At 37.2% G+C, this 24,095-nt stretch overlaps 1 protein-coding gene across 1 annotated transcript in view; it reads left to right on the top strand.

The window, feature by feature from the left end:
- fat3b (FAT atypical cadherin 3b) overlaps window positions 1-21,035 on the top strand; it is a 94,327-nt gene extending 73,292 nt beyond the window's left edge. Inside the window, exons 47-53 of the mRNA XM_030153902.1 lie at window positions 273-689; window positions 4,561-4,816; window positions 12,521-12,622; window positions 14,600-14,659; window positions 14,931-14,969; window positions 17,920-17,985; window positions 19,211-21,035. Coding sequence (XP_030009762.1) covers window positions 273-689; window positions 4,561-4,816; window positions 12,521-12,622; window positions 14,600-14,659; window positions 14,931-14,969; window positions 17,920-17,985; window positions 19,211-19,956 — 1,686 coding nt within the window. The 3' untranslated portion in view covers window positions 19,957-21,035. The remainder of the gene's footprint in view (window positions 1-272; window positions 690-4,560; window positions 4,817-12,520; window positions 12,623-14,599; window positions 14,660-14,930; window positions 14,970-17,919; window positions 17,986-19,210) is intronic.
- The last annotated feature ends 3,060 nt before the right edge of the window (window positions 21,036-24,095 follow it).

Here is a 24,095-nt window from a genome sequence, read left to right as displayed (position 1 = left end):
GCAATGATTATGTTGTACAACTATTGTGTGTGAATGTGTAAACATGTCTCATGGCTTTCTGGATAATGTGAAGATGATCAATAATAGATAGGGTTACTCTATAGGTTAAAAACTCCCTATACACTTCACAGATTTGACTGTATATAAGGTTTTGTGAAGGTTAAGACACTCCATAAGCTGTAAATATTCTTTTTAACAGAACATAATTGGGCTGTGGTAAGACACATTATCTTCTATGTGTATATTTGCTGATTTTCTGTCATGTTTCCCAGGCGGAGCCCTTGTCTTATGTCGGACCAGGAGAGATAATTGGCATCGGGGTCCTTGCATTTGTCATCCTCCTCCTACTCATACTCTTCATCGCCTTTAGGAAAAAAATCACCTTCAGGAAAGAGTCAGACCCTGGCCCAGCGACTCAGACTGTGATGGGAGTCTCTACTATATCCACAGAAACCAGCTATATGCTGCACAAGACCGGCATGGGGGTGGAAGGGATTGAGTTTAAAGCAGTGCGTGTGTCAGGTTCACCAGGGACCAATAGTAGCTATGGTGAGGTTGGAGGAAGCACGGTGGGCCCTCCGCAGGTCATGGTACGTCCAAATGCCCACTCCCCTCTACCTGGAGGACTTGGCAACCAGGGCCTGAGGAGCGGAGACGGCGACAAGACCACTTTCAGTGATGGCAGTCAGGTACGCAAAAACATCCAGTATTGTGTAGTGGGGGCCGGATGCTAAACAAGACTGGGGGGTGTAATAAACGCTGGATATAGTTTAACCCTTTCATGCATGAATTATGAGAACATTAATGAAGTTTTTTTTTTCCTGAGTGTTTTTATTCCTTTTTATGCATGAAAAAAAGAAAAAAAATATAAACCTGTTTTTTATGGAGTGGCAAAAATGTCCACTCAGCTGAACACCATTCGTTCAATTTTAGAAGCAAAGAAACATGTACAGGGGTTGGACAAAATAATGGAAACACCTTCACCTCAAGATGATAATGCCCCAATCCATACAGCTAGAACTGTTAAAGAATGGCATGAGGAACATTCTAATGAAGTTGAGCATCTCGTATGGCCGGCACAGTCCCCAGACCTCAACATTATTGAGCATTTATGGTCAGTTTTAGAGATTCAAGTAAGATGTCGATTTCCACCGCCATCGTCTGTAAAAGAGTTGGAGGGTATTCTAACTGAAGAATGGCTTAAAATTCCTTTGGAAACAATTCACAAGTTGTATGAATCAATACCTCGGAGAATTGAGGCTGTAACTGCCGCAAAAGGCGGACCTACACCATATTAAATTATATTTTGTTGATTTTTTACGGTGTTTCCATTATTTTGTCCAACCCCTGTATTTATGGATATACTGTGAGAAAATTATGAAATAAAAACATGTTTAATGCTGCTATTCTGATGTTTTCTCACATTTTAACAGCCTTTTGTTAAAAAAAAAACAACCAAAACTTAATTACAGTCTAATAACAATTAGCAATTTTTTTTTTTTTTTTTTTTTACAGTCAAATATGTAACTGCAGATCAGGTTTATCTAGAACAGCAAATTTACAGTAATGGTATGAATGTCAGTGTATGGGATGATCTATAAGTGTTCACTGTGTTGGCCGATATGGAACTAAAACATCAAAATCCATAAATATACAAGAGAACACCTTTGAACAGCTGTCCACTGTAGTGACCTCTATGCATGAAAGGGTTAACATAAGAGACTAAATCAGTGGTTCCCAACCGTTCTGGCTCGTGACCCCATTTTAACATCACCAATCTCGGGCGACCCCAGATATTCAAAACTGAGACATTTTTTTTGCTAAAATTAATTTGTTTTTGATCATGTAATAGTTTGCTATACTATGTTGCAAATATATGTTAATTGTAGACGACATTCAGGCTATATAATGTATAATATATAAATATATACTCTGTTCAGTCCAGTTTTCTGATTGCAGCTGTGTCCGAGCAGGTGCACATGGTCACATGATCGGGTCAATCAAGATATGCCCTCTCAGATATTATTTCCTGCATTTTATTTGAACTTGTTACGACCCTAAGGCTGAAAAACACTGAACTAAATAGAGGTTAAACAGAGGTGTAGCAGGTGGAATAGGATAAACTTTGTCATCTGTGACATTTGGAGCTGGTCGATTATCTGCTTTGCGATCATTCTGGAGGACAAGAAAATAAATACAATTCAGAGTGCAGAAATTAGCATGTGATTCTTTAATCCATGCTCAGGAAGTAAACATATTCACACAAAAATGATTTAAATACAGTTAAAAACAAGTTAAAGAAATGTTGCCATGAACTACAGGACAAGTATTTTATCAAAACAATTTAAACACGTTTTTTTATTACAGTGATTTTTGTTAATGTTAATATTTTTAAGCAGCTGTTCTTGAACAAGGGTCAACACCCTGTTCTGTTTTTAAGTGCCTTTATTTTACTACTTTGTACAGTTATTTATTATTCAGGTGTTTATATTAGTTATCTTAATCTTAGTTATTACTGAATTTATTGCCTACATCATTTCATTTCACGTCAAAACATGATGACAATAAAGAACCGTGCCATAATGTTAAATTGGGTGGCACCCCCTATCGATCAACCACCGCTGTCATTATATATAAAGAAAAAAATATCTTCCCATCACAATGGTTAAAATGACATCAAAGGGACTGAGACACTAATAGTATGCCACATAGGAAACAGTGTTATGTATGCAGACTAGTCATTCACCAACTTTATCAGCTCAACATAAGGTTTGGGTCCCAGATATTCAAGTCTTCCCAGAAAGTAACAGGGAGTAACAAAAAACAAGGTGAAAAGTAATATTAGCTATCTACCTGACACTAGAAACATGAGGCAAATGCACGCGACTTTTGAAGACAGGGTTCTTAAAAAGTCTTAAAAGTCTTGAATTTCTAAATCTGCATTTAGTACCTTAAAAAAGTCTTTAAAAGGTACTAAATTTGATATGGTAGATCTTAGTTATGTTGCCATAAACTGTGGTTAAATGTGTCTGTTAAATGTCCAAACTTCAAAGACAGTAACGTTAGTCTACTAGGTTCCATCCGTTCCAACCTGACAATTTATATTGAAATTAGGAACTAATTATCACTAACTTTGCAGCTCCTAGTGAGAAATGATTCAGAACAATGGGAATCAAGGCATTGGAGTTAAATTTTCCTAACTTCTTTTCCTAACTTCTAGGAGTCACAAATTTTTGCCAGTATGGCTGTGAAATAGGGATTAAATTCTGTTCTAAATAATCTTAAAAAGTTCTTGAAAAGTCTTAAAGTTAACTTGTAGAAATCTGTAGGAACCCTGTGAGGATGATTACTTTGGAGATGTTTGCCCACTTTGTAATCTTTAAGCTTTACTGAGCACCTCCACACAAAGAGTTCTGCAAAACTGAAAAAAACAAAACAAAAACAATAACAGTCTCCTTCTACTTTAGTTAGGACAGTTAATTCATATCATGGCATCACTGAGTATTATAATCTGCCAGCAGGTGACCTATTAAAAACCATTTTGGACCCTAATCAAGACTGTGTTTGGAAATGAAATCAGTGATACATGTTGTTAATTAAGTGTAGAGAAATTATTTTCATAATATACAGTATAATAATACAGTGTAATAACAGTATGCTCATAAAGTTGAACATGCTGGTGCAGACTAATAAACTGAAAGTCAATAAAACAGCCAAGTGTGTTGGTCTTCACAAATTCACTCACTCAGAAGAGTTAAAAAGTGTGTATCATTCAAGTCTCCCGCTGGCTTTCAGATGGGCACATTACATTTATTATGGTATTGCAGTAAACAACTTGCATGAAATAGCAATTTATATCATAATATCATAGGTTATGTGATGTGAATATGTCCTCCAGCCCATCATTTTGATGATGCTGTGTTTCTGTAATTCAGCTTTTATCCTTCTCAGCCAACTTCTGGCTGAAGGGGTTTTGTAATTGTTTTGTCATCTGTCTGTCCGTCAGTCCATTCAATGACATAATTGCATTATCTGAAGAATGCATTGTGATATCTGCACCAAGTTTACACAAAGACAATGTAATCTAAATTATAGGGTAGTAACTTTCAACAGAATCTTACACTATATTTAGCCGAAGGGTATTAAAAGTGTGCAGCATGTTATGTTATTCTTTTACAATGGGGAAGTGACTCAGAACATACTGTTTATAGAGATGAGCCTTGGAATTGGACAGCTATACATGATACGCTGGCAGGAGGTAAAAACAAGGGCGAACATGCTTTGATATTATGGAAAATATGATAAAGTGACATTTCAGCAGTATTTCTATTTACTGTTGAGCTGCAGGTAGGAGCTGTATAACAATGAGCTTTGAAAATTATTGACTTTGGCATTACCCCAGTGGAAAAATGTCCTGTCCCACAGTATTAAAAATATCCCAAGCACATCTGACCGGGGGACAAGTGGAATAGGAATAACAAATAAATACTTAATAGTGAGACAAACTTTGACTTTTAAAAGAAAGTAAATGTTTTGTTTTTTTTTTCTTCATTTCTACAGATGAGTAGCTTCCTCTCAGACTTGTCTAATGTCAGAGGAGGCGCTAACAGACGGGGCATCGCAGTTTGCAGCGTGGCACCCAATCTTCCATCAGCTTCGCCCTGTCGCCCAGAGCTCAGTCCAGCCCACAAAGTGTCCTGGGAGGTGGAGGAAACGAGGGAGGAGGGGCTGGAGAGGGTGAGAGACGAGAGAGAGGAGGAATGGGGACAGAGAGCCTTTGAGTTGGAGAGAACACAGAGAGATAACAGTCCACAGGGTAAGAGTGAGAACACACACACACACACACACGAGCATGTGCACACACAGTGTCTAACGCCTGATCAAAAAGCCACACTATGCTGAGTACACAGGCCGTAAACTCATTGTGCTACACCCAACCATCTTCACCAATCAGGGAGCTGATTTCACAGTGATCTATGCCTTTTGATCGCTAACATCAAAGAACCCACAGTAAGCAAGTGTAGTTAAAAAGAGATGTTTTTATTTTGTTATCATTTCATTTAAATTTTACTATTTACTTTCTGGGAACACCAAATGACCCTAACTCAATTTTCTGTTATAGTGCCAAAAATTGGCAATTATGTCCTCTTGTATCAGAGTAAGTCTCTTACATCTCCTGTGCACTTCTGTTTGAATGGTCAGGGTAATCAGCCAGAACTGATGTCCTATGTTCTTGTCCTACTTTTACTTAAAAAAAAAAAGTCAAAATCAAAGTAGTTGGAACTTTTTCACTTAAAGAAAGTCAACTTTTTTGCACTTTTCCTCTAAGTTTGCTCGATGTGCATCTTTGCCAACTTAGATGGCAACAAGCAGAGTGAGAGTAGTAATGTTGACTTATTAAAGTAGAAAGTTCATAGCTGTCTGTCAATAAAATCGTCACGTTGCAAATAACTGTTAGATAGACATCATTTATTTCAATTGTCTGTCCAACTTGTCTTAATATTATAGCCTGTAGTGTCAACTTCCTGCCTGTTAATTATTGATTCCTTCCTGTGGAAAGGAAATCGGGGTCTATTATTATTTTTCTCCCCCTACCCCTTGTGGTCACAGTCACATCACAGTCCATTAATTAGCATGTGATTAATGTTGTAGGCAACTAATGTCCTGTTTATTGTATAAATGCTTAATGACTTAACAATGACCAGTTTATTCAATCAATAACAAACACTTAAACATTTATTAATGTTGCAGCAAAAATAAACAAGTAAATTAGCTATAAATATTGCAATACACGGACATGAGTCGATACTGTAGTAGAGATACTAACAAACAAGGAAACATGTTGGTCGTTATTCTGTCACTACCTGCTGCACCATGAATAAATAAACGGTAATGAATAATTTAATGTGTGGAAAACACTTTATGAACAAATCAGGTCCCATATTACGCAGTATTATAAAATATAGGTTATCTCAGAATTAGACTGGCAATCTTAATGATCCTAGGGATTAAATTCTATTAGTGGAGGATTTTCAGTTTATATGTAATAACCATTATTCTGACAGGATGTCCTCTTTCATCAGCATTTCATGTTGATGATTATAAAGCAAAGCAATGAAAGCAATTTGTGATATTTGTGTGTCCTATAAAAGATAAAGCAGTATATATTTGTAATTGAAATAATTATTTGTTAATTATGGTAAAAGAGGAGGAAAACAAATCAGACATAACTCATGTGACTCTAAGAAAAAAATAATGACCGGACTGTGTTGTACACATTTTTAAGAGCAGCCACACTGCAAAAAAACAAGAAAGGTTGGGTGAACTAAAAATTTCAAGGCAACAAACGTCAATAAAATTTTAAGTTGGGCCATTAAACTACATATTTTAAGTTTTGCTTTTGAGTTTGCTCAACTCTGAAATCTGATTTTTGTCAACTCAACTCTAAGTGTATTAACTTATAATTTTACATTGTTATAACTTTTAATCCTTACTTCTGCTCAGAGCCGGCCCCTCCTATAAGCAAACTAAGCAGATGCTATAGGGGGCCCACATTAAGTAAAAGTGTTGTTGTGGTGAGACCAGGAAGTTGCTTGTAAATGTCTATACTCTCACAATCAACACTTATTTTGACAAGTCACAGCCCACCACATGAAGTGTCATTCTGTTTGATTTGTTGATGACTTGGCAACCTCAGACTGTGTATTGGGTCTCTTGCAGGGCTCAATAAAATTCCTGTATCATTTTAACTAAATTTAATTAAAACTAGTTCGTTAAAACTTACCTGTGTGGACTCCAGCTCGAGGCAGCACAGCCACAATGAGACTTCAAGTGAAAAGTGTCAACAAAGAAATAAGAGTTAGCAGAACTGTTGTCCCTTGTATTGAACCCCAACTTAAAGATATAAGTATTAACAACTCACCAAATTGTTTGGAGTACACAACTGGCTTGCTTGTTGTGCTAACTCACATTCATTCATTCATTTTCTGAACCCGCTTTATCCTCACTAGGGTCACGGGGGTCGCTTGGAGCCTATCCCAGCTACATAGGGGCGAAGGTGGGGTACACTCTGGACAAGTCGCCAGTTCATCGCAGTGCTGGGCTAACTCACATTATTGCCTTAAGTGTCAATGCTTTATATTTTCTAGTTTTACCAACTTAAATTACTGTTTTAGGCCAAAAAATACAAGTTGGATTTTTGCAGTGCAGGTCATGACAGAATTGTAAGGTGAATAAGTGAAAAAGTTAGTATTTTTGACAGCTCTTACAACTGGGGCAGTGTAGAGGATTTAAAAGTTTGGGGCCAGGATCAGGATATAGTTTGGCTGAGTGTTAGTGTTGGGATTAGTGCAGGGGTCGGGCTTGAAACCTCTGCCAACTTTGGCACATGGCAGTGTAGACAGCAGCACAAAAGAAAATTAGGTAGTGAGAAAAGTCAACTAAGAAGAGAAAGAGGAGGAAAAATGTTGATTTTTTCTTTTGGGATTGTGTTGTAGTGTCCCTGTGTCTGTATGCTGTATTAGACTGGCCCTTTCTTGTTTACTTTGATTGATCGTACTGTCTTACTGCTCGCATTCCCACAGGACGGTTTTACTTGTTTCATATGCACTGGACCATGACCTCCAAGCCTGAGCTCAGAGACTTGATGTCCAGACACCATGGTGTTCATTGAAGTTGTATAGTTTTGTTTATATGATAAACAGTACCAGGAGTGCTGCCAAATATCTGGCGAGCAATAATTACAGAGTCTGTGATTGACGAGGCACACATCCACATAGAGACCAGTAAAAAAACAAATGTGACCTATTTCTGAGCGAAATTATTTACAGTGGGTTTTTTTTGTTTTGTTTTGTTTTTTTGAGGGGACTGTTGACCTTCACCCTCTGTTGTTTTGCCAGATCAGGGGTGAAGGATGAGTGGGGAATAAATAATTACTCTTTGATTTGGTGATACTATGAATTTTTTTGCTACCTGACATCCAAACCCACACCTTATGTGATGTTGTAGCAGATACTTTGACCTAGAAAGTAAAGTCCAGTGGGTTTTTCTTGATTGACAGGATTGGTTATTTATCCCTATACATTTTTATTGGATGTATTCATTCATATATGGTCTTACTTTAGGATAAGTCATGCATGTTTCTGTAATATCTGCACCATAACAGAGCAAAAAACATACTTTATACACTAAAACTATACTTTTTTTTTTATATTAACCCTAACTAATATGTCAAACCTGTCAGTAATCACACATAAACTTTTCATAATTATATAACATACTCTGATATTAGTACTGTAATACTGCTAACTAGTGTCTTTAAATCTGCAAATGTCTATTCAAGATTATAATGTACAACCCTTTCTGCTTTGCACATTTAGGTCAGTATTGATGTAAAATACCTGGCCTTACAGCAGAAGAGGAAAAAAAAAAAACTGAAATGTCGGTACACTGTTTTCTCTTTCTGCTCTGTCCTATTTGTTCCACCTACAAACCTAAAGCCTCTTTAGCCTTTCCAAAAGTAACTTTTAATCACATTAGCAAAGCTGCCAGTTCTTATTTTCAAGCTGTTTTATTTTCCAGGTAGAATTGCATTTCGAGCCTATACCGATGATTTCTGCTCTGCTGCTCTTCTGTACCTCTTTTCATTTTCAGCACTAATGTGAAACCAGACGTTATATTACCGTTGATTTGAACACCTGGTTGAGAGATGTTACCTGTCTCTTGGGTTCTCAGACATCCGCGTTCAGAGAAACTATCAGACAGAAGCTGTTGTGACACATAAAGAACGTGCTCTGCCCCTCTGACAGTTGTTTGACATGTGATCACTCACAAGCAATTCTCAGTGATTTGAGTGAGCACAGCCCTTCGAATAACAGCCTGGCAAATCCAAACTGTGTTAGGGATCGTTTTGACTTGTAAGCATCTATTAATTTGAAGTGTTGCCTGTGAAGATATGCAGGTAAGGGCTAACTAGAGTCTATGAGGCTGGCAGCGCTCATTGAATGAGATCTAATCTTTGCACAGATAAAAGGTCAGGCTTGAGCAGCGTGGCCTGTCAAACTTCTCAAAAATTTTATGCAGTATTGTTCACCTCCCGACTCTTCACCCTCCCCTGCAGTTGATGAACTTCATCATGATTTTAGGCTGCATTTTCCCCCCTAAGCACTTGTTGTTTTCAGGAGTTTCACATCTGCTCGACGGAAGGGCAGCTTAACAAGTAACTTTGTGGTTTACAATCTGTGCGACTGCTCCAGCTGGTGAATATGTTGTTAAATGAACAGACCCAGAGCTGCAGTGGGTGTACTGGGATTTGTTAAAAAATGCTCTACTCCATAGCAGTTAGACACCATTTGAGAACAGGTCCAATTTCATCTGGAGCAGACAAACTGAAGCTTAAACTGCATGTGTGAGCGGTTTGTTTGTTTGTATGTCAGTATAAAGCAGGAGTGACAAATTCAGGTTTGCTCTATGCGTTTAACTTAACCCTTTATTAGGCAAGTGACGATTTTATTTAATAAGTTCTGCAAAAATTACATATGGAGCCAATCCCATGCCTCAGTGAGGTCAAGAAGCGTGTTGGTTTTGATGACACTATACAGTGATTCAGAGAGGGGTACTTCTATGAAACCGGGTACATTTTGGTACCTGGCACTTTGCCAGCTTTTTAGGACCCAATAATAAAAGAAAAAAATTGATGTATTTCACCCCAGGATGTACCTAATGATGACCTCAGATAAATGCAAAAAAAAACAAAAACAAAAAACTATTCTCTTGCTCTGAGCCATCCCAAAATTAATGAATTTTTGATAAAATATTAGGCCCAAAAATAGGACCAAAATTGGGACAGAGAAAACTACCTGCAGGTGTCAGTGCATTTTATCTGGAAAACATGGCTAGAAATGGTCTTATATGGCGCTATAAATAAATTTGATGATCCTAGTGGTTTTTCTAATCCAGACATGCAGGTTTTTCATGAATTGGCAGTATGTAACCCATTGTGTCCACTTGTGTTACATGCAGAACCTGCCCAGTTAAATGCATATAAATCGCAAATGATTTTGCAACAGTGGTCATTTTTGTGAAACACTCTGCCTTGCATAATTAGTTCAATTCCCAAAATGTACCAGTGAGAGAATAAAGAGATATTTTTTTAAAACTAGTAGCACATAATTTTCGTGTCCTTTTGACCGTGTAACATGCAGATTTTTGCATTAAATATAATGTAAAATATAATAAAAATGTGTTTTGTCTGAAAAATTGTTTCTCTTTTATCTCAATAAGTATTTATTTTTAAAATTGACCCAAAATGCTTCCAAACATGCTTCATAACATTAGTCTACATCTGGTTGGAATTTTTAGCCCCATGTCCTGTTTTTTAGGGACCAGTTTCATAGAAGCACCCAGAGATTTTATAGAACTTTTAAAGCTGTAAATAGTGAATATGAGTGATTTTTGTCAGTTTATGACCTTATAACAGCTGTTTTATAGCATATGTGTACTTTTTAGCAAGTGCTGCTTGGATGTTTTATGGTAAGAGGAGAGAGACTGTTGTCACGCTGTCTAATAACACGCTGAATTTCAGAGTATTTCACTGAGTGCCCTATATAGGGTTAAAGCTGGCAACATTTTATATTTTTTCCATGTGTATGATGACAATTTTTGTGCTTTGGATGTGGCGTTCTAGTGAGTATTTACAGCAGCAGTGCATGTGGGTTGACTCACAATAAACCACAATGCTCATTGTGATGAAGCCACATAATACATCAGTGTGGCAGGTCGATGCTTTTGTAAATGTTTTTGAACGACAGTGGATATCAGCAGTACAGACATTATACAGTCATCTTTTGCTGTGATAAATTCTGCTGCCCATGCTGGTTGTGTTGAGATCTACTGTCATAACATACTTGACTAACAGTGCTGCTTTTGGAAGGTGTTAACATGATGCATCAGTGTTAGGGACGTGTCGAAATAATTGTTAAGTCAATTAGTCAAAATGGTAAACATAGTGGACTTTTTAAGAGTTTTTTTTAATAGTCAACTCATTTTTCATTGTGGGTGGGTGTGGGAGGAGGTTTATGGTTTAGACACAGAATTAATGTTTATTGGAATAGAATAGAATAGAACAGAACAGAACAGAATAGAATAGAATAGAATAGAATAGAATAGAACAGAATCTTTATTTTGTCAGTAATAGTTTGTCACACACGTAAACATACACCGCACACCAAAATTTGTCTTCTGCCTTTAGCCCATCTCTAGATCATGCATCACATACACTGCATGCTAGGAGCAGTGGGCAGTGGTGGGGATTAAATGGGAGGGTTAAGTGCCTTGCTCAAGGGCACATCAGCCAGCAACTCTCTGCCAGTCCAAGGAATCGAACCGGCGACCCTTCGGTCACAAGCTGACGACATTGTTTGTGTTCAAGTGACGTACATGTGAAGTAAAGTCTGAAAAAGAATTTAAAATGTTACATGTAAAATGTTAAAATTATATATCAGTGCTTCATCAACACAGTGACACAGTAGTGCACTTGTGCCTCACAGCAAGAAGGTCCTGGGTTCGATTCCAACACCTGTTGATGGGGGTGGGACCTTTCTGTGTGGAGTTTGCATGTTCTCCCCGTGTCCGTGTTCTCTCCGGGTACTCCGGCTTCCTCCCACCATCCAAAGACACGCACTGATACGTTCATCGGTTAATCTAAATTGCCCACAGCTGTGAATGTCAGCCCAGCAATGAACTGGTGACATGTCCAGGATGTACCCCGCCTTCGCCCATAAGTAGCTGGGATAGGCTCCAGTGACCCTAGTGGGAATAAAGCAGGTTCAGAAAATGACTGAATGAATGCTTCATCCATTCCTTGATTGGTCATTTTTTATAATACTTATTAATTCCGTCTGTCCGAGATTTTTGTCAAACCCATTTCTCGGACACTGTTCACTAGATTCTTTTCAAATTTCACATACGTGTTCTTTACCACTAGGAGCGGTGCAGTGCACAGTTTGAGGGCTGAATTTCAATTTTTGAATTTTCTTTTACAAATCTTTGAAAAATTTGTCCAACTGATTTCTGTGACACTACTCAGCTGATTCCTTTCAAATTCAAAAACACACGTTATTTAAATGTACCATTGTCTTAATTAGTGCATTTCTTTTTTTTTTTTTTTTTTTTTTTGGATAGCTTTTGAAAACACTGAAAGAAAAGACTCAAAATTAATCCCTAGGTAGGCAGGGTATCAGTGAGCAGGAGGGGCAAAGTGTTGTGCAACCGGGCAGGGTATTAGTAAGTGCTGCTTACTTTTGCACTTGGTTATTATTATTATTATTATTATTATTATTATTATTATTATTATTATTATCATTGTTAGTAGCAATAGTAGTGGTTGGAGGTTATATGTTGACATAATATTACAACTAAGCTAATTCTACTTCAGCAAGTAAAAAACATATCCCTTATTTCTTTTGTAAGCTGTAAAACACGTGTTTCGTATTAATGTGTTCATGTGTCTTTGTGTCTCTAGCAGACCTGTCAGAGCTGGTGGATGAGGTAACGTGTCTGTCAGACTCCACCTCTGAAGATCACTCCGTCAGTTCTTACACGTCTGAGTCTTTTGATGACAATGGTAAGACTCACACACTCAACACACTTACAGTGGTCTGTAAAGGAGATCATTTGTTTTTTGATGCTGTTAATGTAAAAAAAAAAAAAAAAAAAAAGATGCAAACATAGCATCACTTCAAGCCTTTACTGTAAAAGTTAAAGACTGTGGATCTCTGCGGTGGGTGAACAGTTCAGGTTGTACTTTTACCGTAGCGACAGGACTATTTTGCACAAGCTCATACACTGCACTGTTCACTTATTCTCATGCACTTTATGTCCTTTGCACTCATTCTGTATATTTGTCCATAGCACTTATATCTGTATATATGTTCCATACCACCTCACATCTATCTTCTTCCCATTATACAGGGTGGGGAAGCAAAATTTACAATGAACATTTAGTTATTTTTTCTCAGCAGGCACTACGCCAATTGTTTTGAAACCAAACATATATTGATGTCCTAATCATACCTAACACTATTATCCATACCTTTTGAGAAACTTTTGCCCATATGAGTAATCAGGAAAGCAAATGTCAAAGAGTGTGTGATTTGCTGAATGCACTCGTCACACCAAAGGAGATTTCAAAAATAGTTGGAGTGTCCATAAAGACTGTTTAGAATGGAAAGAAGAGAATGACTATGAGCAAAACTATTACGAGAAAGTCTGGAAGATACTATTAAAGAAGAATGGGAGAAGTTGTCACCCGAATATTTGAGGAACACTTGCGCAAGTTTCAGGAAGCGTGTGAAGGCAGTTATTGAGAAAGAAGGAGGACGCATAGAATAAAAACATTTTCTATTATGGAAATTTTCTTGTGGCAAATAAATTCTCATGACTTTCAATAAACTAATTGGTCATACACTGTCTTTCAATCCCTGCCTCAAAATATTGTAAATTTTGCTTCCCCACCCTGTACATAGTGAGATATTGTTAATGCTATATGTTATGTTCTTCCTGCATTTACTGCTTATTGCACTTCTGTCTAGATGCTAATTGCATTTTATTGCTGGATACTTGTACATGACTGACAATAAACTGAATGTGACTGTGAATCTGAGTCATGGTTACTGTGAGTGTGTATGGATGTGTTGTGCTCTTAAAGGCCAAGTATGTGATTGTTGAATCTTTTCAAACATGCTGTACTTATTCTTTCTTGATGTTTATACTGGTTTCATAATGAACTTTTTTATGAGAGCTGTGAGCCCTTTTCCCTGAGCAACGATTGTACAGAATATCTATGAAACATTTGGCTTTTCTAGTGTTGTACAAATGAAGTGGCATTCTTCCCAAGTCACTGTACAGTCCATTTGGTTCAATTTTTTTTTTTTTTTTTACTTAGACACTTCCAGTGATCTGTGGTGTAATAATCAGTAGGACTTATTTGTGCAGAAAGTGTTGGGTTTGTTTTGTCTGACATCACATAACATGTAAAGTGTTAATCATCTCATCTTTTAATGGATTTTATGAACAACTATTAAAAGTGTTTTTTTTCATGATCAGATAAACAGGTAATCATTGATCAAACTTAAAAAAATCTGCCTTTAGTAAAACCAAACTAAACTACATATAAATGCCTATATCATACCTGTCCGTTAAGGGTTAGAAAAATCTTTCTCTTGAATTCTATACCCTGTTTTTCTCCCAGGTAACTCAATACCATTGATCTCTCCTTTGCTAAATATAACAGGTTAGAGAATCACAGTAATGAACATGTGTGTGGGTGTACGTGCAGAGACAGGATCCTATGCTGTTTCTTTGTTTCCTGTCTAATTATTGTAGTGGTGGAGAAAACAAGAATCCTCGTGCCTCTTTCAATTCTTTGTAAAACACACACATCTTAGTGAAAGCATGATGTTCTCACTGTTCACAACACGTGTACACGCACATGCTGACACCAATTCATGTCATTTCACACCCTATAGATCTACTGTAATCGTATCCTATTCATAAGCTCTGACATTGTTTCCTTTCTTTTCTCTTCCTGGTCTCTACCCAGCCTCCATAGTGACAGTCATACGTCTTGTCAATGATGCTGTTAATAATATTGAAAGTGAAGGTATGAGAGAGTATCTTTTGTTGACTCTTCCATCACGTTTGTGGTTGTCTCCTGAAGTGTTTATTCAGTTGTGACATACTGTACTGAACTCAGCCAAGCCTTTACTGTTCAAACTCTTTTCTTATTCAGAATAAAACCCCCTGCTTAGATTTCCAATATTTTTGTCAGTTTCTGACACTGGATCTCTCTGTATTTCAATTTTTCCCCCTTTGGTTTATGTGTTGTTTGTCTCAGTCCTCCTCTGACTCTGGCTGTCTCTCTCCCTTTGTAGTGTCAAACATGGACAAAGAACAGCGGCGGAACAGCCCTGGTGAGTGAAATGCAAAACAACTGAAAAACATCTTATTAACTTGCCATCCTTTTGGCTTTATTTCTCAAGCTGTGATCTCCAAACCCAAACTTTTGTATTCATTGCATTATGTCTTTTGAATGCTTTCATCACACCCCATACAGAACAGAGGGCAGTTTTGTTGTGGCAATTTGTTGTTGCCTAGACAATGAATGTAAAAGCAGTGATTTTACTGACTTATTTATATCTGCTGTTGGTTTAAAAGCAACTGACGCATAAGTCTGTCAATATGTTAATATGTTATGTTGTAGTCAAGACCACCTAAACCAAGACCAGGTCGTGACGGAGACCAGAGAGCACTAACACCAAGACAAAACTATACTAGATGCACAGCAAAAGGATTAATAAAAACAGGTTGCAAATTTTCCAGAGATCCTGGTATAATATGAGCAAACCATTTTTTTTTATTTTTTTTTAATTATTTTATTTTAGTTTATTTTTTTATCACAACACTGAAAAAAACAAAACAAAACAATTTTCAAGGCAGTTAAACTTCTAAAGTTTTGTATTTTTTGAGTTTCCAATATGTAGCTGAATCATGGGAACATTTTGCACCTAAAAGATTTTTTTTTTTTTTTTTTTCTGAATCACAGCTTTGATGTTAACAAATAAATTAGACTATACAGAGGCAATTCAGTTGTGGTTTCAACCATTTGCCTGAGACGAGACAAGGCTGAGTAAAAATGTGGTCAAGACAGAAATGAGACCAAGATCTTAAAAAAAACAACCTTGAGGTTGTTCTCGAGCACCACAACCCAAATATATGACAGTAGATTATCACAGATACATACCAATCTATGTTTCTCATTAATTAACAGGAAGTTGCAGTACACTAATGTTAAAAATATTCTCTGGGTAATTGCGTAGGTTTGTTTCTATAGCTTTCCTACCAGAGGGCCTTGGCAGGATTTTTTTGTTTGTTTGTTTTTTTCTCAACTCTGAGGCACATTAATTAGATCTTTTCAAATCTAGAATATTTTAATAATATTTCAACCAACAGAGAATTGCATCTACTAGTGAAAAAAAAGCAAAAACTCTGATGTATTATAATGTAATCAGAATTTCCCCATAGAATATTCATATCGTTTTCGGTTTTACATACAAGTCATAATTATTTCTGAATACTCGTAATTAATGAATAAAACCAAGAATTGTTTTTGTGGTAATTTCCAAATTAATTTTTATCTACATTTAACCATTCTTAGGTAGATTGTCAGCATTTATTACATTATCATCCTCTGGAATTTAGCATTTTTAGTGGAAATTCGGTGTTTTCTTATATTTAATTCACTGACCGTGTAGATGTTTATTAAAGCTCAGAGTAAATTCAAAGGTTATTATATCAGAACAGAGAAAACTGAGGAAAAAGTGACTTTTTTCAGCAAAATATATCCTTAACTGAACATAAAAGAAGTGAACTTCTGAACGTCCAATAAGACACATCTGATGATACAGAAAGGCTGAGAAACTGCATTTTACTGGATTATTTACATGTACTAATAGGATTAGTAAAAAGTTAATAAATATTTTGGGCCATTAGATGCTTTTGGTCACTGGTGGCTGTATATATATCAGTAAATTCATTAGTAGTTTATACATTTCACTCGATTATTATTTTACATTTCATTCATTCAATATTTAAAGCATATATGCAGCATGCACAAATGGATCTGAATTGTTAATGAGTATTATTTCAATTATGCTGAGATTAAAATGTTTGGTCAAGTGGGGTGAGCAAGCACCGCTCCAAGAAAAGCAAGGCTTTCACCCCAGCTCCGTTGAGGGTCTCGGCTCAAAGGGGCACTTTGAGCCGAGCCTCACATCGACACAAAATGGCAGAGGCGAAAGCAACTTCAATCACTTAATTTTTCACACTAACTGAAGCATCATCTACAGGCTGTGCACTGACTTTCTAGTTGCTCCAAATGCATGGTGACAAGGTCTGCTTTGACTAAAACCATAGAATTAAATCTATAGTGGCAAGTTCACTTAACATCTGTATCTGTTACTGAGTATGGGATGCGGTCTTAAAAAAAAACAATATTAATTGGCATATACTCACCAAGTCTGTTTGTTCGGAGTCATGTGTAATTTGCTGCATCTAGGCAGCATTTCATTGCTTACCAAAAGCGAGACTATGTTTCTGTGTCTGTCACTGTTGAGACACTAGAGGCTTTATTTCAACCAGAGAATGACAGGAATAATTATATTTCTTGCCAATGGTTGTTCAAATAACTGGATTTAGTGCTATCCTGATTTTGACTTGCTTTTACATATTTTGGTGTTTTAACATCCTTTTTTCTGCTTCTTCTTGTTTTTCAGAATACTTTAATTTACTTAGAAAAAAAAAAAAAAAAACTTAAAAAAAAATCTTTAAAAAAAAAAAAAATTGGAAAAACACTAAACAACAAAACAGCCATTTATATATTAGAAATATTTTCTTATAATTTTGCATTTTGTTCAAGGACACAATGTGCTCTCTGGTGAAAATAAAATTAGGTAGAGTGTAGCAGAAACAACAGTGTAAAAAAAAAAAAAAGCCTGAAATAAACAGTACCATATGGTTAATTATGAGAAAAATGTTTACGTCCATTACAATTCAAAATGAGATTGGAAAACATTCTCTCCATTTGACATATGACTAAAACCTTGCGGTACGTCGTATGTGTCTGTTTGTGTGTGTTACTTGTATGTATTGCATTTGTGCATGTTATTTTGTCTGTTAACATGTATCATTGATGCGCTAAAAGGCTCTCTGCCAGCCTCCCCCTCCTGTTATCTAGTGTGTTTTCTTCCGTGTCATAATTCACCATGTCTTTCAGCATTCAGTTGTTTCTATGTGGAGAGCATTTCATCATCAAAGCCTTCGTGTCCCATGAGATATTTGTTTTGTTTTCCACTTCACTGACAGCGAGTCGCCACCTGCAGAGCAAAGATGAGATTTGTTTAGAGTTCGTCAAAGAGTACATTGTGGATTGTAAGCACATTCATTTAATTTTCCCCTCTTACCTCACATTTAAAAGCATCTTAACAGGAAATAGAGATATCTGAGAAGCATGGCATGCACTCTCAAATATTATCTGGATCCTGGCAAGCGAGAGTATTAGATATCACCGACCGCACATGTGTCATGCAACTAACCAAGAGCTAGCCGTGCTAATGAAGTGTACCCTCCATCCCACACACAGGGTGACCCCTCTGGCTCCTCTCTCTTCATCAATATGATATTTTTTCACTCACAGCTCATTAACCTAGCCATGAATTATGCAACCTGCATGCTGTACTTTCTGGGAAGTAGTGGATTAGAGGGGAGTTCTGTGTCACTCTGTTTAACTGCATGAACTCAAATGTGGAAAAAGAATTTTGTTGACTGATTTTATTTGCACATTAATAAACACTGGAGAGGAAGTGGAACAGTTGCGCAACATAAACATACAGAAGTCCCATGAAGCCATAGTAAACCCTGCTGTAATGCAGAAAAAAATACCATTTGTGATCCTGCTTCCTCAAATGTACACCCACATGTGTTGAACCCACATTTATGCACATCTGACTAACAAGCAAAGTAAATAAACTGAGACCCAGGGAGCGATACGGAGAGGAAAAACTTAAGAGTAGGAAATTAGAAACAAAAACCACAACTGAAGTTTACATTCGTATCAGCTAATAATGACAATTGGCTTTCGCTAACAGAGAGTGTTTATTCGGGCACATTAAATACTCACCTCTTTAAGTGAACTATTCTGACTTTTAGCGCAGCAAAGACGAGATCTGCAGTGATTTGACTAATTGTAAACAGCTTCAGATCAGTCACTGCATTACCTGAGGCACAAACACATTCATTGGTGTCATCTCACTTGTTTCCTAACATTGCAGTGATACTATTTTATTGATGTGGCACCTTACAATGGCTGATCCCATTAGATGGATAATCTAATTTTTGGCACACACTGTGCATTGCAGAAAAAAACTGTTAATTAGACAACAAACAAATTGAACTACACACAACTAGTCATTTGGCAACACTAGTTTGTCCAGGGAATAAAGCCTCAGGCTCCCAATGCAGTGTGTAGATTCAAATCCCTCCCTTAAGTCTCTCAAGTAGTTAATTTCTGTACTTGTTATTTAATTTGTTCTTAAAACAGTTTAAAGGGTTTTATTCTGCATTTGTATTTGTGTTAATGCTGTCCTTGTCCTTGTAGCGTACTGGGAGTCTTCCAGTCAGACAGCTAGCTGGGTGTCACCATCACGTCTACGTCCACCTGAGGCAGGATCTCATTACGACCTCAGTGACACCCAACAGAGTATGAGACGAGGAGGTAGCACACGCTCCCTCCAGCTGGACTACCGGCTGATGGGATACACCAGTGACAGAGGTCGAGTGCGGGGACGGGAGACCGGGAAGAGGACGTTCCAGTGGGAGAGGAATCAGTCAGGTGAGTGGGAGAGGAAGCGCATCCTGGACAGGGAAGAAAACAGAAGACACGACGGGGAAGATAAGACTACTGGCAGCAAAAGCAGGGACTCAGGAGCGTGGCAAGACCACAGAGACCACAGCCATGACAGCTGTGAAGACAGCTCCTCTCCTGTTTACGAGGAATACAGAGAATCCGGCCATGACCCAGAGCAAAATCAAGACACAGAGAGCCTGTATGACACTCTTCCCCCAACCCGGCCAGCCTATGAGGGATACCCATCCAGCCCCCCTGGCCTAAACCTGCACCCAGCTCAACTTCTGCCTCCACTTCGAGCATGGGATTTACAGACAGGGGCATGGAGGGGATCGCAGGAGGATCGAGGAGGGCTTAGCTCCAGCAATCTGGCAGGTTCTGGGGACGAGCTTGAGAGACTGCTAAACCTGGTGTCACTCAGAGCCAGGAGAGCTACACGGATAAACAGAGCCTCGACGGGATCTGAACCCACAACTGGCTGGGATGGATTTAAATAAGCACACAAGACTATTAAAAAACAAATTGAATTATTATTCCTTTATAAATTAAAGAGAAGCAGAGACCGCCCTTTTATTATACTTGACATTTATAACACTACACTACTGTCCCAACATCTAAAAATGATTAAAGCAGAGTATTACCATATATACTTTTATTATTCTGCATAATTATCCCACTTTAATCAAACACTAATCCACCACAAATCCAGTGGCTCATTTATAAGCCAGCAGAAATATGTGCATTCTTTAGACGCTATCACCTGTGCTGCATGAGCAATGGCAGAGAATCACTGTGATTCAGCGCAGTTTGATTTAATATTAATAGAATTACTGGGGCACAGCATTTATTAACATAAAATTATGAAAGGGGCCATTTGTCTTTGTTTTCTATAATATGGATGTATGTACTGTATATATGTGATCGTGTGCTTCATATGTTGTGGCAGGCACACATAAATAATCATTTGTTAAATCAGCCATTATTGACACATGCCGGGGGCACTTATGGACATAACAATTCACTTAAATCTGTATACTACATACACTATGTGGACAAGAATTCTGGGACACAACACCCCCACAGCTTTTAGGACTTCAAAATCCTGTTACTTTGAAACATTATCACAATCAAAATGTCCTTCTCAGTTGTTATAATAATAAATAATTATCACAGTAAACAAATGTTAAATCAAAATTTATTTTTAGTTTAAAGGCTGATTTTTATTCCCCAGTGAGAGCTGAAGAAAGCAGATGGTAAATTGCAGTTTATATGTCAGAAATCTAGAGAAAGAACATATAAAACAATTCTAATGATAAAAAGAAAATCAACACTGAGTAAAATTAATATTAACTCTGACTTTTTTTTGAAGTAATTTAATGTGTACAAACGATCAGTAATGTAGTTTTATTTCCTTATAATTTTAGGTGAAGACTCTCTTGTGTGTTTAAAATGCAGGACTGCACTGGTAGTAAGTGTTTTCTGGATGGAGGGATAAGCCTTAAAAGAAGATGGATGTTTTTGGTTTGTCTGGTTTAAGGAAAAAAAAAAAAAGATAAGTGAGTTGAGCATGAGTCTCTTGCCCCCCCTCCCATTCTGAACAAAACAAAAGCAACATATTTTTAAACAAAATTGCAAAAACACTAAATAAAAACATTTATTGCAACATTTTTTTCCACAATATATAATCATATTATGACATTTTTGTCATTTGCATTTTATAGCCCAGTTTCCTGTCATGAGACAGCTGAATTCACCGTGTCCTAATACTTCTGTCCATAATAGTATATATCTTTCAAATTCACAAGATTACTAGAATTTTGTAAAATTGAATGTTTGTGTAATTATAGGTTTTTGCCATGGCAATTTCTGTCATCATTTCAATTATTATTTGTTTAGACGGTTAAGAGTATATTCATAAACTCGAGTATCAGCCGTATCTGACTCATATGACTTTGAAACAGATTTTGTGGTTTTGTTGTTGCTATCAATGGATGGAATTTATCCTATTATATATACAGATGGATGACAAATTAAAGTAAAATCTGAATAGGATTGGTCTCTTTGGGGATGACAGTGCCCTTGTCCATGAGACATGAGGGGTCACTGAATAATTATATGGGTATGACGTGAAACGAATCATGTGTTATAACCTTCATATTCACCATTTCTAAACCTAACTGAACACTTTCATCAAAACATCAAATGAGGTTACAAAAATGGTGTTTCTGAAGGCATCACAGTGTGGTCAAACACTTTGAACATGTCACCTCCCTGTATTTTAACAAAACAAATTTGCTTTACACCTGGCATTAACATGTAATCTAAAGTGACTATGTGCTAAAAGGCTTTAGGAATTATGTGGGAATGCAGCCGTGAAGTACAGATTCACTCATCCACAACAGGTACACACATTTGACTGCCTCATTGATAAGACCTTAATTTTCAAACACAACAACTAGAATGTGAATGGGATTCAACTCCATGTTAAACACCTTTCAAACCCTGGTAACTGAAGTGAAACATACAAAAAATGGTAATGGCTACTGCCACAGTACTGTGGCATGAAATATCAGTTTATCTATTGCCACAGAGCCGATCAAGTCATCTGAATTCTGCACTCTGAACGTTGTCCCAGTGGCTGATTTATATTCATCAAAAACCAGGCAAATTCCTCATATGAAGCAAAACAGTTGCCATGTTTCGTGTTGTATGCCTTCATGCTGAAATTGAAAGTGTGAATAGGCCTACAAACCAGCTTCCACTAACTGGTACCCTTGCCTTTTCCTGTAACTGGATAGGCACATGGCATGTGCGATGCTTATTGCCTCAGTGCTGTGGCAGCAGGGTGACAGGGTAACAGTCTACACATGATATAATGAGGGCGCTGACTGGCTCTGTGGTTATAGACAAATGAGAAAGTAGTCCCATAGTACTGTGGACATAGCCACTTCGATAAAGAACAGCAGAGTTTGTAGTCATATTTTCCCATTAACCACATACCCATCTCTTAAACAAAACCTTGTTATGAATAACAAAAGTTGAGAATTGTGTCTAATAAAATGCTGTCCTTGCCTTGAGGATTTTAAAGGATTTATTCACATCTTTTAAATAAAGTAAACAGCAAATGATGTATACATACAGAGGCAATCTGTGTACTACTCCTGAAGGACAGAGAGGATACCAGGTATAAATGTAATTTAACAACATGCTGTACACCGAACACATACAAACACATTTTAATGGAAATGTAACACTGTGAAGGTCTACTCAGAAATACAGCACTTAAAATGTAAGAAACTTCAAGGGTGCACTGCCATTAGGGAATTCTAATGGATTCCTAATAATTTTTTATAAAAACTGCGAGTAATATATACTTTTTACATAACTGTTGTGCAAATGAAAAATTGGCCTGCCACACTAGGATTAGTTGGAAATAATGTTTTTTTTTTAAACCAAAAACCAATTAAAAATCTTTCTTTCCCTGCTGACTTTACTGTAGATTTGAGAGGATGTTGTAGCTGCTCAAACATCAAAACCACAAACATGTACAATCATGATTAATGCCAATTGTGTGTTTCCCTCATGGTATAGTGTCTTTAATTCTATCCTTCCTTCCTGCCTATTCCTATCTGGGTTTACAGTGTAACAAAGGTGTTGAAGCGTGGTCCAACGTGCATCAGGCGAGAGAAATAACCAGAACAGGTCAGACTAACACGTGGACTAACACATTCACACCTGTGGGCACTTTACAGTTTCCGGTTGACCTGGCCCTTGTGTCTGTGGACTGTGGAATAAAATGGGAGCGCCCAAAAAACCCCACAGGAGCACAACATGACAACATGTAAACTCGACACAGAACAGGAAATGGCAAGGCTGAAATCCAGATGTGAACCTGATTGAATCGATGCTTTATGGTCATCTATTGGAGCTGGATTATCTTCTGAGTTTTCATGTAAAGTTATCAGTAAGATGCTGAGTTCCTGGAGAAACATATGTGTTTACTTAAAAATCAGGATACGACAGCCTCTGCAAATAATATGACATGTTTCAGGCAAACATTTTATTCACATTTATTGGAAAGAAAATGGCATTCGTCCTAGGGGTAAATATGTACCAGGTGTTCTGTTGCAGGTGAGTTTTATATATACGCAGTTTGTGAGATAAATAATCCCCATAAAATATTTAATCCTGTCAAGACAGTCTTGTCACGCTTCTTATATGTTTTTTTTTTTTTTTTTTTTCTTGCCGACTCGAATCCGGTAGATTCATTTAACAAGTTTGAAGTCATTGACGTCCAGGGAAGACACAAAGGCATATCAACGGCTTCCTCAGTGTTAATTACATATTCTATATGATAGGTGGAATAAATGCTGTGAAATCATTATGAATATTTGGAGGGAAAAGTGTTGGCTTGAATAGATTTTCCTGTGTACGGTGTCACACATGAACCCATTTCAGTGTAATGTCATTAATATATTTTATTCACCACAGAAGCTGCTTCCTTTTGCTGACTTGAATAGATGTGTCAAGCTTATTATGTGGTACCCTCTGTTCCCATGTGTTTGACTCTATTTTCATATTGACCCAGTGCAATGATCAAATTATGCACACTGTGCATCTAGAACTGCATAGATTA

The sequence above is a fragment of the Sphaeramia orbicularis genome, chromosome 14, assembly GCF_902148855.1.
Source record: "Sphaeramia orbicularis chromosome 14, fSphaOr1.1, whole genome shotgun sequence".
NCBI classification, from domain to species: Eukaryota; Metazoa; Chordata; class Actinopteri; order Kurtiformes; family Apogonidae; genus Sphaeramia; species Sphaeramia orbicularis.
This window is presented reverse-complemented; position numbering and strand designations above follow the sequence as displayed.